The 16,104-nt window shown below is 52.1% G+C and overlaps 1 protein-coding gene across 1 annotated transcript; it reads left to right on the forward strand.

The window, feature by feature from the left end:
* The first annotated feature begins 5,015 nt into the window (after nt 1-5,015).
* Nucleotides 5,016-15,478, forward strand: Stc2 (stanniocalcin 2). The gene is made up of 4 exons (XM_032913211.1): nt 5,016-5,569; nt 7,429-7,571; nt 9,726-9,937; nt 14,993-15,478. The coding sequence occupies exons 1-4, from the start codon at nt 5,419-5,421 to the stop codon at nt 15,375-15,377; spliced, it is 891 nt and encodes a 296-aa protein (XP_032769102.1). The 5' UTR covers nt 5,016-5,418; the 3' UTR covers nt 15,378-15,478.
* Nucleotides 15,479-16,104: the final 626 nt, after the last annotated feature.

The raw sequence follows: 16,104 nt of genomic DNA on the forward strand, positions 1-16,104 counted from the left end.
AGGCATAGAGCCATAAACGTGTCAAAGGTCCTACCAAATAATTTTAAGATAGAATAAAGTTCACTTTGTCTTTTCTTTTAACGTTGTCTTTGTAAGATTTCTAAAAATTGACAAAAGCCTTGAACTAGCATTCTTTGCAAATAGAACTGCTGAGACAGAAAGAGAGAAAGGGAGGAAGAGAAGAAAAAGAGGAAGGAAGGAAGGGGGAGGAGGAGGAGGAGGAGGAGGAGGAGGAGGAGGAGGAGGAGGAGGAGGAGGAGGAGGAGGAGGAGGAGGAGGAGGAAGAAGAAACTTGAAGGCTCCTGGGGCACGATGAGGGTTAAATCCTATCAACCGATTTCATCATTTACCAAAGATTTCCAAAGTCAGGTTCATATGGAAATGAAGCCCACCCCACCCCCCAAAAAAAGCCAAAAAATTTTTCCTTCATCCATCCAACATCCAGCATTTCTCAGCCAAAGTTTCAAAACCAGCAAGAAGGAACACAACCTCTTCCCGGCACAAGTGTCCCCTGGCCTTAGCTGGGAAGCCAGGCAGCCCTTTGCTTGGGATATTTTTTCCCTGAAGTTTGTTTTAGCACACAGAGAAGAAAGAAAAGGCTACACCCCAAGGAAAACGGTGACGGTCTCTGGGTCCTATTGAGGCTTCAGGATAAAAACCTAACAAGGCTCAGTCAACAGCAGACACTTGATGGTCACTGTCTTCTCATGCTGTCCCAGGAAAGGAATCTACTGTGAGGGATACAGTGTCCTTACTCTCCGAGGCTTTAAATTTTAACTTTGTATCATTTGTATGTCTGGCCAATCCACGAATGGTTTGACTACTATTTGATGAGACGGATGAAAGGCCCAGCTCACAAGTGATGGGCTCTAGCACTTTGAAAGCTAGTTAGGGAGCTGAGAATATATTCTCCCCACAGTATTTCTCAGGCTAGCCACGAAGCCTTGGGCTCAAGCCATTCCCCTGTCTCTGTCACCCAAATAGTTGAGAATAAAGACATGCAGCACTGTGCCCAGCTTTAAAAAAAATATTGTAAGTGGTCGGTTTCCAGGCCAGACCCAAAAGCCTTCTTCAATCGGATGTTGGAGAGCTGAGCTTTTACAGGGAAAAAGAACAGAAAACATTGTGGAGACGTATTAATAAACAAAACCAAATGGGAAAGACTTGGTCTCCTTTAATCCTGAAGCCTGCTCAATAAAGCAACCAATGAAGGAGGACAAGGGAGAGGATCTTTTTAGGGGAGACTTCTGCTTATGAGAAATTGGGGAGCCTGTTGCAGCAGTGTGACACTTTGTCCAGTTTTACCTTTAACCTCCACCCCCCTTTTCCTCCGTTTTCCTTCCTACAAATATGAAACAGAGTACATAGAAGAAGGCAGTGGAAGATGGAGGAAAGATGGAAATTAAAAATGTCTGAGATGTCCTTCCTTGTGGGAACTGGCTGGACCAGGGCGTGCTGGTGTGAAGGAATTGAGGAGACCGCGGGACACCCAAGTAGTGATACAGGTCCTAGAAGTGAGTCCACTACTCGGTCAGACAGTACCCCTTCTGGCCACAAGGTGGTGCCATAAGTTCAGCCAGTCTGCCCCAATAGGATGGGACGTTCAGGGGGCGGAGCTCCCCAGCGTAAGCCATGTTCTCCTCTCCTGCTCTGGAACCTCACAGAAGCCTGGGCTAGAGACTCTCAGCAAGCTAGAATGAGCCCATCTGCTAGGGCCCCCACCTACTCACATCCGAGCAAGGACACCCTCTGTCCTTCAGAGTTCTACCTATTCCTTTCCACTGGATTCGACGTGTTCCAAAATGTACCTACCCATCCCAGAGCTTCCCCTGAGTACTAAAGAGAACCCAGTCAGACAGCATCCTTGTCACATCTTTAGATGCCTATCAAGATGATAGATTTTCCACAAAGAGCACAGATTTGGCGGCATGGCCCAGTCTTACCTGGTCTCCCTCTTCTTCAGCACCCAACTGGACAGCCTCATTCCCGACACAAAACCCACAGTGTCTCTCTGTTCTTGTGTTTTGCCTCTGTGGAAACATCCTTCCCCTTGCGTCCCCTTGGCAATACTCTCCTCTAGCTTTCAACCCAAACATTTCGCTCTTGGACTTGGAAGAGGGTACCTGGTAAAGAGAAAGCAGGGGTCTCGCGCCACAAGTCTGGCTGTAACAGCACACCGGACCTGTCTTAGCAGTCTCAAACTGAAGTGGGCCTGTCCACAGACACTGGGACTCCAGGGCAGCACTGGCTGGCCAGTCCTTTGCTGCTCCAAGTCTTAGGGTGGACGTTAGGGTTAGAGAGACACCAAAGTTTCAACCTTGTGATGTGTACAGTACGCTTAATTCATGCTGACTTTGTAAACATCATCTACTGACCTCAGCCCATTCTGTTCAACTGCCAGACCCGGCCTGAGGGAGATAAAGGAATCTGAGAAGAGTGAATGCACAACAAAGACACCAGTAGGAGCCACGTCCCACCTCATTTTGCTCTGGGCCTTTGCCCTAGAGGATTACCTAGGAAACCTCCCAGTCTGCAGCCCTGGGGCAGCAACTCCAAGAACTCCTGCCCCTGGAAAGCACATTCCCAGGGCACCTTCCCACACCTCCTTCCTCCAGTCTGAAGCAGAGGTCAGCCCTGGTGAGATGAACTGGAAGAACATCTTTGCAGGCTTTGGAATTGGCCAGAGATGAAACTTCGAGAAGGGGTGCCATGTGCCCTTACAGCACCATGCATCTGGCTACTGTGTGCTCTTTCCAAAGCAGCGTTAGGTTCAGACGGGAACCATGAAATTCCTTTGAAAGTTGAACTGAAAGCCTCAAGATGGTGTTGTTGTGTTGGTTTGTTTTTTGTTTGTTTGTTTGTTTGTTTTTTGTTTTTTTGTTTTTTTTTTTTCTTCCCCAAACCATGCAGACCCTCTGAGGGCAGGTGCGGGGCCTCTCTACAACGGAACAAAGGGGGTGGTTTCCCTCTGTTGCCTGAATCTCCGGGTTCTGTTTCTCTGACACCACTTTCGTTCATGAAAGAAGCCCTAAAAGAGGCCTATCTAGCTCTGAAGTTAAGTAAGGCTGAGGGGCACTTGACTAAGCCCAGGAAATTTTCAGCCTTAAAGGGTGGGGGCAGATCAAAATGCTCTTTTTGTTTTGTTTTGAAGGATGCACAGGAGGGTGGCCCCACCCCCAACTAATAAAGGGAGCTAAACTGATTATTCAAACAAGCAAAGATGGTCCCTCCTTATATCCAATACTCACCGCCTTCCTCAAAAGGTAACCGAGGGGGGTTGGGGATTTAGCTCAGTGGTAGAGCGCTTGCCTAGCAAGCGCAAGGTCCTGGGTTCGGTCCTCAGCTCCGGAAAAAAAAAAAAAAAAAAAAAAAAAAGGTAACCGAGGAAGTCACTGCTATTGTGGTCATCAATGGCCAGTTTCTTCCCACCATCGAGGACTAAGAGATTTAATGTAACCGTTTCCTGGTGCTGAGAACTGGATGGTACTATGGACAGAAGCGCCAAGAAGTCCTGACCCTGGAAAGCACATTCCCAGGGCACTTCCCACCTCCTTCCTCCAGCCAGAAGCAGAGGTCACTCCGACCCCCAGCTTCCTCATTTCCCTCGCTGGAGAGCAGCTGGCACCCAGGGAAGCTGAGCAGCTGCGGAAAGACAACCTGCGCGCCCATTTCTACACCCCTCCCCCCCCAGGCGTGTCACACGTAGGCGCAGAAGAGGCTGAGAGCGCGCCTCGCTTCGGAGGCCCAGGGTTGCAATCGCCGCGGGCGGTGGGTGATGAAACCTCCCAGGCGCATTACTGCAGAATGCGCGGGCGAGCGGGAAGTCGGGCAAGGACGGGGGTTGAGAGTTGGTACCCAGGCTCACCTGTTCTCCAAGACTAGTGTGGGGGGAGTGCGGGGGAGGGGCAGGGAGTACCAGTACCGGAGGAGAGCCAGGTGGCGCTAGGTGGCAGCCCTCGCCTATCCACCCTCCCCCAACCAAGCTGGCCCCCCGAATTACTCCTTCGGGTTAACGAGGCCAAGAGCAGCAGTTCCTGTCCCGGGCCCAGCGCGAGGGAGACGTGAGCGTGCACACGTACACACACAGCAGGGAGGAGAGACGCGCCCAGCAGCGCCCAACTTTCTCCCTGCTTCCTCAGGCAGCGAAGATTGCAGCTGAAGGCGATCTGATTGCCAGGGTGCTTGGAGAGGGCTCCAAGAAGGGGAGAAAAGATGGAGAGAACATCCCCAGATTTGGGGAGGGGTGCTTGGTCAGAGGACTGCAGAGTAAAGAAAAACGGTAGCTGGGCCGAGTGGCATCTGTGAAAAATTGAAGAGTGCGTTTGGAGTCGCCTAAAGTTGCCTGTTAAGCTCAGGCTTTGGGGTCACGCGATGCTCCGTGGCCGCCTGACCCAAGGCTGCCTGGGCCTCCAAACCACCAGCCAGGAAATGATGCAAGTCTGGATTGTCACCTGGATCCCTGAAGCCCAGACAGGAATCCGTCTGGATTGGAGGAGGGGCAAAACGAGACGCCCCAGGTGTTTCTGGACCCATCAAATCCAGACAGAAAGAAAGTGGGAGGTGGGCAGTCAATCAGGCCAAGCGCTTCAGGGCTTCGGCGCCTGTCCCCAAGCGCCTTTTTTTTTTTTTTTTTTAATACCAATCTTCACGACGCTGAGGAATTCCCACAAGAGCTCAATTTGCTCGCACCATCTCTGTGCCCAGGTATCTGTTCCAATCTGTTCAGGCCTCGGGGCTGAGAATGTCACTGTATTCCAAAGAGGAAACTTTCCCAGCAGGATGCGAACCCTGGGGACTCTGTCCTGGTGAAGACCGACCCCTCTTTTTTTTTTTTTTCTTTTCTCTTTTCTTTTTTTTTAGTTTTTAGTTGCAACTAGAGCTGGCATCCGCTTTTATTTTTTTTTTTCGCTCAATCTGTTCAGCCATTGCCCCGGAGCACCCGCACACGCGCACGCGTCTCAGGCTGCGCTCACACACAGGCACGCAAACGCGTGGCCGCTGCCAGGTCTGCAACTTTGTGGGGCGCTCGCGGTGGCGCTCCGCTTCCTCCCGTAGTAGTTGGCGCAGGCCCCGCCTCCCGCTGTGTTGTCAAACGGGCCGGGGTCTCCGATTGGTCCAGCCTCCGGGACAACACCTGCTCGACTCCTTCATTCAAGTGACACCAGAGCTTCCAGGGATATTTGAGGCACCATCCCTGCAATCGCCGGGCACTCGCGGCGCGGCTAACGGCCTGGTCACATGCTCTCCGGAGAGCTACGGGAGGGCGCTGGGTAACCTCTATCCGAGCCGCGGCGAGGAGGAGGGAAGGGGCCAGCAAGGAGGAAGAGTGGGAGGGGGGGAAGCGGCGGAGGAGGAAGAGGAGGAGGAGGGGCGCACAAAGAATCCAGGTCTCCCGGCGGGAGGGTGATACCCAGAACCATGTGTGCGGAGCGGCTGGGCCAGTTCGTGACCCTGGCTTTGGTGTTTGCCACCTTGGACCCTGCGCGAGGGACGGACTCCACGAACCCTCCGGAAGGTCCCCAAGACAGGGGCTCCCAGCAGAAAGGCCGCCTGTCCCTGCAGAACACAGGTAAATGCGTGCGCCCTGCAGCCCGGAGCTGCCCGGGGGTAGGGTGGGGGTGCGGGAGAACAGGGTGCACACTCGCAGAGCGCCGGGTGCCTTTCCCCCAAGCCGGCGACCCGAGCTCACCCCGGGCCGCACAAACTCTTGGTGGCTTGGGACATGCAGAGGGAAGAACGAGGCAAAGCGAGGTCTGGCCCCGGCTGCGAGAGCCCGGAATCGGCACGTGCTAGCAGGGTGATGAAATGGCTGAGGCAGGACTTGTTGCTAGCCTCCCCTGGGGCTGAGGGGAAACGAGGCTGCGCTTGACGCTGCTGCCAGCTCCAGCCAGAGTCCCGGGCCCCGAGCAAGGCGCACTTCGTCCTGCCTGGCCCGTGCGAGGTATCAAGGGTCCCAGGATCTGGGCTCACCCTGCACCAGAACTTCGTTTCCAAGCCGGTCAGCCTGGCATGGACTGTCTCCCTTTCCTCCAAAGATGCCGGACATCTCAGAACTTTGCTGGCCAGTTAGATGGCATCGAGAACTTTTCCTTTGGGGAAGGGGGTTTCTCAAAGCGTACCTCTGGTGCTGCAGCCGTGCCCCTAGCCAGGTCAGCAAGGGAAGAAATGTTGACACGACCCGAATCGTGCGCGGCCCTGCTCACCAGCAAGCTGCAGCGCAGAGCCTGGCGTGTGGCACACGGGGCTGGCCTTCTTCCCAGCTCCCGGGAGAGAAAGAAACGTGTCTGCCGCTCGACTCCTTCCTCACGCCCCCACCCCCTCTATTCCTTAGGGGCCGTATGAAAGCGGCAGCCGTGGCATGCGTGCGCTCCTTGTCTGAGCCCGAATGCACAAGTGCGGGTCAGGGTCCTCCAAATGAGTGATCGCTGCCCTGTCCGGCCACGCCTGGAGTCAGTTCAGCTTCTCGCCCCCGCTGCCCAGGCGCGCAGTCGAGGGTCCCTCGTCTGCCCTGCCCCCTCTCGGGTTTAGGCACCCCTTCACAAACACTCGCTCCTCGTTCTCTTGCTAGATTTCATCGGATACAGATTTTTCGATTTGAGCCCCGCCCTTCTTTCAAAATACACTTTCCTCGTGTAATTTTGCGGTTGGTTTAAATCGTAGAACTGAGTGAGCCGAGCAAGGCATGGGACTGCACTTCTGCAGCCTGACAGCTCCCGGTCTGTCCTTTCAGGCTTACGAATTAGGACATCTTGGAAAAGGGAGCAGGCTCAGGGCCTCGGGGATTCGAGGGGATTAAGTGATATCTCACACTGGATCCCTAATTAAAAGGAACCTCCAAAGTGAATGGTGGCGGGTGGAAAGGCCAGCCCCCACCTGCCTCGGTTCTGAGCCTGTTGCCAGCTCCGTGGCCTGGCATTTTTAATGCGGGTGGTTTGGAGGCACGGCTTTAATAGGAATCTTGTTTTGATTTTTAGGTGTTGAATCATAAAGCTGAGTTGAAGTTGCTTGGACGCTTTCGTCTGGGGTCAGGAAGGAAATGGCCGGATCTTAAACGGCAGTGGCTTCTGCAGCCCCAAGTAGAGAACGACATTTAATTCATAAAATGTGGTCATTTTCAAATCGTATTTTCCCCTGTGGGTTTCAAAAGCTGAAGTGTTTTCTGCTCTTGAACAGTGGGCCCACAAATACCTTCATTAAGTGGAAAAGATAAAACGGAAGAAAAGGCTAACTTCTGACTGTGATATTTGTTTATTTTGGCCAATTTTACAAATACCCATACTTTCCATAAGTAGCGGTAAATAATGACGTTTTCTTTCCACTCCTTAAGATTCTGAAATTGGTGCAACTTTTCTCTCCTTGACTTTTTTTTTCTCTCTAGCCCTTATTAACTCTTACCACGGCAGAAAACTCTATAACTTTTCATTTTAGCGGAGATCCAGCACTGTTTGGTCAACGCCGGGGACGTGGGGTGTGGTGTGTTTGAGTGCTTCGAGAACAACTCTTGTGAAATCCAGGGCTTACATGGGATTTGCATGACGTTTCTGCACAACGCTGGAAAATTTGATGCCCAGGTAAAAAGAACATAGAGCATGAAAAATATTCTGCGTTGGCGTAGAGTGGTTGAAGTATTGGCTGGAAAGACTTGTTAGCAGATTTCCCGGGCTTAAGTTATTTGAGGGAGCCCAGCGTTTGCAGGAATGTAACAGAGGACAACATTTTTCAGCTTTCTCCCGCTGCTGTGCTTTCGGGAGCACCATTAGGCCAAGTCCTTCTGCATTCTCAGGCTGTAACCACACAGGCAGAGCAGGCTGGACACCAAAGTCATAGCTGCGGTGACGAACAGTCTGGAAAACTAGAACCCAGTTCCCAAAAACTCATCACATTAGGAAGAAAAAAGTGGCAGGGATCCTAGCTAAAGGCAGCCTATACGAGTCACAGCCTCCAAACATCAGGGAGCAGAGTCTCCTCTCCCAATCTGAGAAGTCAAAACCCTAACTGAATCTCCCTTGCCTTACACTCAGAGCTGAACCCACCTCAGATATCCCAAGGTACAGCTGAGTTGCTGCCCCGGGCAGAAAACCAGTGTGCAAGGTGACAGTTCTGTCACAGAGGGAGAGGGCCCAAATGCGTGTTTAGATGACATTAGAATCACCTTCACTTTGTGCCCCGGCTCTCGGCCCCATTGAAACACCCTGTTTTCTCTCATACACTTCCTCTCCTATTTCACTGGAGCACGGTGACTACGCTCAGAGGAGGAGGTCAACAGTTGAGATGTGATTTTATGAAAGTCACCAGTCACCATCCGCTGCCACCCTGTGGACAGCCTGACAAAGCAAGGCCTGTCCACCAGGAAGGGATGTGACAGGGTGCCGCCGGCAGCCTAAACTGAGGAGGATGTGAGGTAGCGGAAGGGGAAACAGAAACCAGGAGGAAAGGGAGAGAACTTTGAACTCCTCGGGTCCCCTTAAAAAGGTGCCCCCGCCCCATCAGAACTGACTGGCGCTAGGACACACACCGTAGGAAATCCGGAAGAGTGGAGCTTGTGGAGGGCCTTCCCTGGCCGGATGTCAGAGAAGAATACAAACGCCGTTTTTTGCCACAGTCTCACAGACATCCATTCCTCCTTGTTTTCTCACCCAATAGGAATACGCTCCCAAGCTAGACGCAACCCTTCCAAGTCACCTCTCAGCACTCAGCTACTTACGAAAGCGCCAAGCCTTGCCCTTCATCCCATTTGGCTCCAGCCAGATAAACGGGGGCCACAGGAAAGGTTGCGTGTGCCACGTGGGTTTCCACTGTAGACCTCTAAAGAGAAAACCAAAATAAATGTGCTGGCTGGCTTCCCACTTCCAACCTAACCTGGTTCTCTTTCTCAACACAGTGATTTCCAAACCTGCTTCTAAATAACAAACAAAGCCGTGGCTTGCCTCTTCCGATGGCCTGTCACCATAGTAACTGAAGGGAGATTCGTGGCTAGACACCCAACAATGTGTCCAGGCCAGGTTGGTAGGAGTGAAGGCAGGAGCTTGCCCCCGTGTCCCAAAAGCTGTCTCCTTTCTGGCCGTGGCACGGTCTGCTGGGGTTGCCAGGAAAGAGAGCTGTAGGTCACACGTGTGCCTGGCCTGGCCGCCTCGTCTCTGAGGCAGAGCTAGGAGGATGTTCCTCCCTGTCTCACTCACTAGATGCCAGGTGGGCCTTTTAGAAACCGTAGTCCCAACAGTTTAAAAAAAGCAAAGGACGTTCCTTGAGGAAACAGGAGAGGAGCAGACAAGACCCTGAGCTAGAGCCCTAGAATGGGATGCAGGATGCCAAGAGCACTGCCTCCAGTGGATGAAGAGCAAGAAAAGTGTGCTCTCGCTGATACTGGCCAAGGAGTTATGGCCTAATCCCCTGGGGTTCCGGAGAATTTGCTACCAGGCAGTCTCCACCCAGCTGCCTGGAGGAAGCCCCAGTTTCAGGCTGGGGTGGAGAGATGAAGATCTGCTCATGTACGGAGCTCACATCCACTCTGGCCTGATGCCTGATGCGTGGGGGTGAGGGTGGGGTGTCATGTCACTCTTGGATGCAGCTCCCATATAGCTTCTCGCCCAGAAGTACATCCATCCAAGTGGGACCACGGGATTCTGAGATCAGAGACTCCTGTGCAAGCCTGAGACTGGAATGTGTCATCCTGGCTAGTGACGAAATCTCCTTTGGCCTCTCCCTTCTGTGTCCTCCATCTTCAGGGCAAGTCATTCATCAAGGATGCCCTGAGGTGCAAGGCCCATGCCCTGCGGCATAAATTTGGCTGCATCAGCAGGAAGTGTCCGGCAATTAGGGAAATGGTTTACCAGTTGCAGAGGGAATGCTATCTCAAGCACGACCTGTGCTCGGCAGCGCAGGAGAACGTCGGCGTGATTGTGGAGATGATTCATTTCAAGGATCTCCTGCTACATGAGTGAGTAGCATTCCATCCCCAGGGGAATGGGAGAAAGAGGTGTCTGGCAAGAATGGGGTCCTGAGGATTGGAAATATGTATGAGGATGCTATTTTTGGAGGTGAACTACCTTCGAGTGGATACAGCTGTGGGGTGCCCCAGAAAGCTAGAAAGCCCCAGAGAATCATCAGATTTGAAATTCCCACAAACAGAAACAGACCATTATTTTTACTAAGCACAAAATATCTACAGTCAGATGCACTTTCCTTCCTGCCCCTAGCCAAATCCTGACTGGTTGCTGTGTGGTCCAAGTAGCTCACTGGTGTCAGTACCGATAGCCGGTACACACTGACACTTACCTGGTTTTGTTTGCTAGATGCTATGCTGTGTGTTCCACAGCCTTTCTCACAACAATTCTTTATATCCCCAATTCACAGATGAAAAAACTGAGCCTGCTGAGGTAAAGGACACACAGGGAAAAGCAAAGCTACGGTCTGGGGTCCAGGCAGTGTGGCTACAATACCTGCACTCTTAAATGTTCCAATCCGATCCTCAGCCTTTTCGTCTTTGAGAGACTCCCCTTCTCCTTCTCTACCTCTGTAGAAAACACAAAACAAACATCGGAAACTTTAGTTAGCTAAATGTGCAGGCTAAACTGGATTTGGTTCTTTTTTTTTTTTTTTTTTTTGGGACCTGGGGACCGAACCCAGGGCCTTGCGCTTCCTGGGGGAAAGCGCTCTACCCCTGGGCTAAACCCCCAACCCCCCCAAACTGGATTTAAAGAGTCACAATTCAGTGATAAAGCCAAAAAAATCTCATTCCTCGAAACACCCCAGCTGCAGGATCCTGGATTTTGCAGCACATTAAAGCAGACTAAACCATCGTTTCTAAAATGAAACCTGGTCCATAGGCCTCAAAGGCAGAGCGAAAGGGAAGCCACCAGTTGAGCAGACCAGTGCCAGCCACTAACCCCTCTATAGCAATACCATCTTTCCAAGGTGACTCATTGAGCCAAATCAGCACAATTTTAGGGACAAACTCCCAGTTATATCACCAAACCTATTCCCCGCCTTCACCGCACTAATGCCTAGATTCTGGCAGCGGCCACCTCTTGTCTCTGCTCACTTTGTATGGCCTTTGGTAGCTTGCAACACCTTGCTTGGTAAAGTACTGAATTATTCATGGTGGAATTCTGCAAGCTGCTCTTTCAAGAGCAAAAAAAATACTTTGCATGGTTTTCGAACCATACTAATGCTTTACAACATATTTTTATTCTTCCAAATATTTAAAAGGAACAGTTGCATCCAAAGTAGTCATTGTCTTGGATTTCTCTTTGGTGTGCCAGGACCCTGGCTATGGGATATCCACAGACTACCGCATCTGTCTTTCCAAACGACAAGATGGAAAGGAGCATTTCCCTTTTCGTAGAGAAGGCTAGTGAAGCTAAGAACTTCAGTTTCTTTTTTTTTTTTTTCCTTTTCTTTTTTTCGGAGCTGGGGACCGAACCCAGGACCTTGCACTTGCTAGGCAAGCGCTCTACCACTGAGCTAAATCCCCAACCCCAGAACTTCAGTTTCTTACTCATGAGATTTGATTCCTATTTTGCAGCCTGGGGAATGGAAGTGCAGTCTTCTCTGGTTGTCCACCGGGGGGGGGAGAGGGGGGAATGGTTCGAGGACCTCCCCTGACATACCAACATCCATGAATGAGAAAGTCTCAGATATATCGATGGAGTATTTGCATATGACTTAGCATCCTCCCACCTTCCCTGGATGAGCTGTAACAGTTAAAGACAACACAACTGCTGTGTGAGGTGTTAGTCTACAGTGCTAGTCTACAGTGCTTAGGAAATAGTGTGGAGGAAAAAAATCCGCTTCAACGCAGAGCCAGGCTGTCTCTGAAACAGCGATCTGTGGTTGGCTAGTTGACTCCACAAGCACAGAGCTGACTGTGGGACTGAGACTGTGTGAGGATTAGCCCAGTTGTCAGGATGCTTTCTGCCCTGCTCCTCCCTCGCCTGTTCTTGCGAGACCTGCTAAGGCTTCGTGGGTCTTCATATATGACCCGGGCTTCTTTTTTCTTGATTACTCCCTCATTGTGACCAGAGAGTTAGGGTCTTTTCCTTCAAAGTGCTCTTGAAAGAAGCACATGTTTACGGCCAAGGACTTTGAAGGCTCTGAGACGTATTCAAGATGGCTTCTTGGCCTTGTGAGTGGGAGGTTGGGCACCTGGTCAACATCTGTGGTAGATTCCTGGAGTGTGTGAAGTGTTGGTTCCTCTTTTAAAAGGGATCTTTGGGAGAACTCAGGATTTTCAGGTTTGGGGAACACATGCCCAACCGTAGAATTTAGGACGGGTTGAAGCACTGTGGTGTTCTAGTGTCTCTTCCACAGAAACATGGCCTCCAGGCTAGGGACTCTTGCTTCAAAGGATCCCCCACACCATTTAGAATAAGCAATGGCAGCCAACACTGACCTGCTGTGGAGGAGCAGGCGGCCCACCCTGAACAGAGGCGTGGGTGTCTTAAGAACACTGCCAGGAGGCCACGTGCAGGGCCTCCTTCTCCTGCTAAGCCAGCCCTTCTGGGCAGCGGATTGTGCCAAACTCCAGCTGCATTCCCTTGAAACCCTCCATTCCCTGGTGCAGTCCAGTGACACAATGCCACAACTTCAAGCTGAATTGCCTGAACTCTCCCAAATTTTCAACCAGCTTGACTGATTAAAGGGCCCTTTCAGCCCGGAAATACCAAGGAAGTCATCTCTGAGTGTGTGGCAAGAGTCACGAACACTAGAATGTGAGCTAGCTCTGCTTTTTCGAGCTAAAGAGGAGGAAGTCCGTCGCTGCAGAATCCAAACCACTCCACTCCTCTCCTAGGCTCATACCGGGAGCAGGGACAGCAGCAACGTCCGGTCTGCTGCAAGCTGCCCCTGTCAGTGCTATCTGTCTACCCTACTCCCCTTATCGTCTGCCTCCCCCTAGCTGTGGCCATCTCCCTTGGCCTCTGCACACCCTGTCACCAGGTACTGGCAGCCACCAAGGGTTTAGAGCCTTAGGCACATCCCCCTCCTTCAGCCTTGCTGACACTCAGTGGAGTGCTGGATTCTGTCATCAGACAGGCTCAGCCTGCAGCCTGAGAAGGCACGTTGCCAACCCAGAGCATGGTTTAGATTAACTTACTTGGCCACACACGCCCTCCCCACAGGGCTCAGCTTCCTCCCTGAGAGAGAAGATGGAGCAAGCCAAAGAGAGGGGGACCAGTCCTGCCTTGGGAGACCGGTGTCTGCCTGGCAGGTCCAGGGTTCGACGGTAGATACACAGGACGGGGGAGGCCCCAGAGACAACTGTATTCCTGGGACCGTTTGTTTAAGGAAAGAAGCTTAAAGGGGAGAATCAGTTCAGAACCCCTGATAGAGCCAGCAAGTGACGGACTGAACTTCTCGCTTCCATTTTGAAGACGGGCGCGGTTGACTTGAGCATCGTAGGATAGTGTTTGTCTCCAAGGGGTGGTACCTCCCTCCTCACCGTGCCCCACGAGACCGTGCGAAACCATCCTTCCCACTGGCAGAGCCTGCTGGAGAAAGCCTCAGGACCTTGCCCACCAGCCGTGCACAAACCGTGAGGCCTACGCAGTAATAGAGGCCTCGAGACAAACAGCTCCAGAACATTCCTTTAGGCTGTCTCCAGGACAGGCCTTCCTTGCCCGGGTGTTCCCAGAAGGGACTTTCCTTCCCTGCTTTTCCTGGTTCTTACATCCTTGAAGTGAGGACAGCTCACTCCATTCCAACTTGAGGAGTAACTAGCAAAAATGGCAGCGACCATAGCACACATCTTACCACACATGCTGCTTTTCATGCAGAACAACCATTGCCAACTTGCAGGGGAAGGTTGCAAGCATCCTAGGGTAGCCATGCAAGAGTTGGGTCAAGTCCCAGGGAGGAGAGAACCCCTGCTCCTTATAAATGGCTGTACATCCCACAGTGATTTCCCTACAGCGGAGATGGGGTGGGGCTGTATGTCACGGGCAAATAGGTCCAGGACTTTTACAGGCTGGAGACTGCTTAATTCTAGTGAGCCACACAGTCACGTGAAGCACCCCACCTTCTTTTTGGAATCCGAAGAGGCCAGTGAGAGTTAAGGGAAGCTCAGTGGGTAGACCCTGAGAACTCGCTGGTGGAGACGTGCTTTTCCAAGGAAGCCATAAATATACGGAATGGGCACACTTCCTCTGTCCCCTGGAGCAAAGTCCCCCACCCATTTGGCTAAAGAACAACTTAGGCTGTCGTTGGAGTTAGTGCGGGTAGAGAGTACAGCTCTGAGCACCCCCCCCCCCAGACCGAGTTTGCCTCACACAGAGCTGTTCCCATCCTGGACACGGGCACCCTGACAGCCAGCCCACACACCAATGAAAGGCGAGTCCTGACTGACTGAGGGCTGTGGACAGCATCCTAACTCCTGGCTACCTGCAAAGGGCAATGACACCACAGGGAAGTGTCCTCCGCAGCGCATCTCAGACCTTTACCAGACGGGTAGCCAGCAGCTTTCCAAAGAGCCCTGTGTTGTAAGCTGGGAAAGTGGACTCACTCCGGAGAGCCTCACTGACAGCGCCTGTGAAGGGCAAGGCACCTAGGGGGCCTCCTGAAAGCTGCTCAGGAGGTCCTTAGTCCAACACTTCCTGGATTTTTCACTGAACACACGAACACACACACACACACACACACACACACACACACACGAATTTGATACTGAAGGCCCTCCACCATTTGTGGAGATCATCTCCACTCCAGTCAAAACTCACCAGCTCCTGCAGCCTGGATGTGCCCAAGGCACGTTCTCTGTACCTTAAATTAATGCCCTACCTTCCCCCCTTCCTCTTGTGTATCCACACACTGTCAGCGGCCATCCCCCCCCCCAGCCCCAGGGCTCTACATGTGTACCCTCTGTTGCCTGCTGTGGAACCCAATCTGCAAAGATCACCCCAGGTTAAGTCTCCCTCTTTCTTGATCTAGTCGCAACTCCCCAGGGCTTCTGTAGGACACACCCCATTCTTATTCTTTCTCCCTCGGCTCTCATCTCTAGACCCTACGTGGACCTTGTAAACCTGCTGCTGACCTGTGGGGAAGACGTGAGGGAGGCGGTCACCCGAAGCGTCCAGGCTCAGTGTGAACAGAGCTGGGGAGGCCTCTGCTCCATCCTGAGTTTCTGCACCTCCAACATACAGAGACCCCCAACCGCAGCCCCGGAGCATCAGCCCCTGGCAGACAGGGCCCAGCTCTCCAGACCTTACCACCGGGACACCGACCACCACCTAACAGCCAACAGAGGTGCCAAGGGTGAGCGAGGGAGCAAAAGCCACCTGAATGCCCATGCTCGAGGCGGAGCGGGTGGCCAGAGCGCCCAGGGACCCTCTGGAAGCAGTGAGTGGGAAGACGAACAGTCTGAGTATTCCGACATCCGGAGGTGAAATGAAAACCCGGCCATGAAAGCTCTCTTCCTGGCTGTCCATTTTCTTCTCTATGGACATTCCAAAACATTTACATTAAAGAGGGGGGAATGTCACACGCAGGATGTGTGCAAATTGTGGACTTCGTGCAGGTGTGTGAACAGGTGAGATGAAGATTCCAGGGCAGCGAGGTCCTCGGGCGCCTGGTGGGTTGGCACCTGTGTGAGCTTACTGGAGGGAGTGTTGCCTTGATTGAGTTGGCCTTGTTACTTTGTCTCTTTAGTCTGTGGAGCTAGTGGGTGGCTAAAGTATGGTCTGTTGGGGGAGGGAAGGGGCCACAGGTGGGTGGTAGACCCTCCCCCACAGTTCCCAGTGCTGTCTGCAGGAAGCAGGCGGCTGGGTTCCGGGGTAAGACTGAGCGGGAAGTACAGCTGATGAGTCAGAGAGAGCAGAAAGGATGAGGGGTTTAGCTCCACTCCGTACCAAACCAAAGTTTAGTGTCCTGCATGGGATCTTGGGTTTCAAACTGCTGGAAGGGACATGGATGGTACATTTTCTGTGTGTCGTTTCTGAGCCATTGTTCTGTCTGGGGGACACTGAAAGAGTGGCCCCTGTTTGTTTATTTTGACCACTGTTTCGGATCTCCATTTTTTTTTTCCTTTTTTTTTTTAAATCAATTGACACCTACGTGTCTGTCATCTAAATAAGTGGCTTTCAAACTAAACAACTGTGTCACAAAAACCAACTT

This window comes from Rattus rattus, chromosome 9, assembly GCF_011064425.1.
Source record: "Rattus rattus isolate New Zealand chromosome 9, Rrattus_CSIRO_v1, whole genome shotgun sequence".
Taxonomy (NCBI): Eukaryota; Metazoa; Chordata; class Mammalia; order Rodentia; family Muridae; genus Rattus; species Rattus rattus.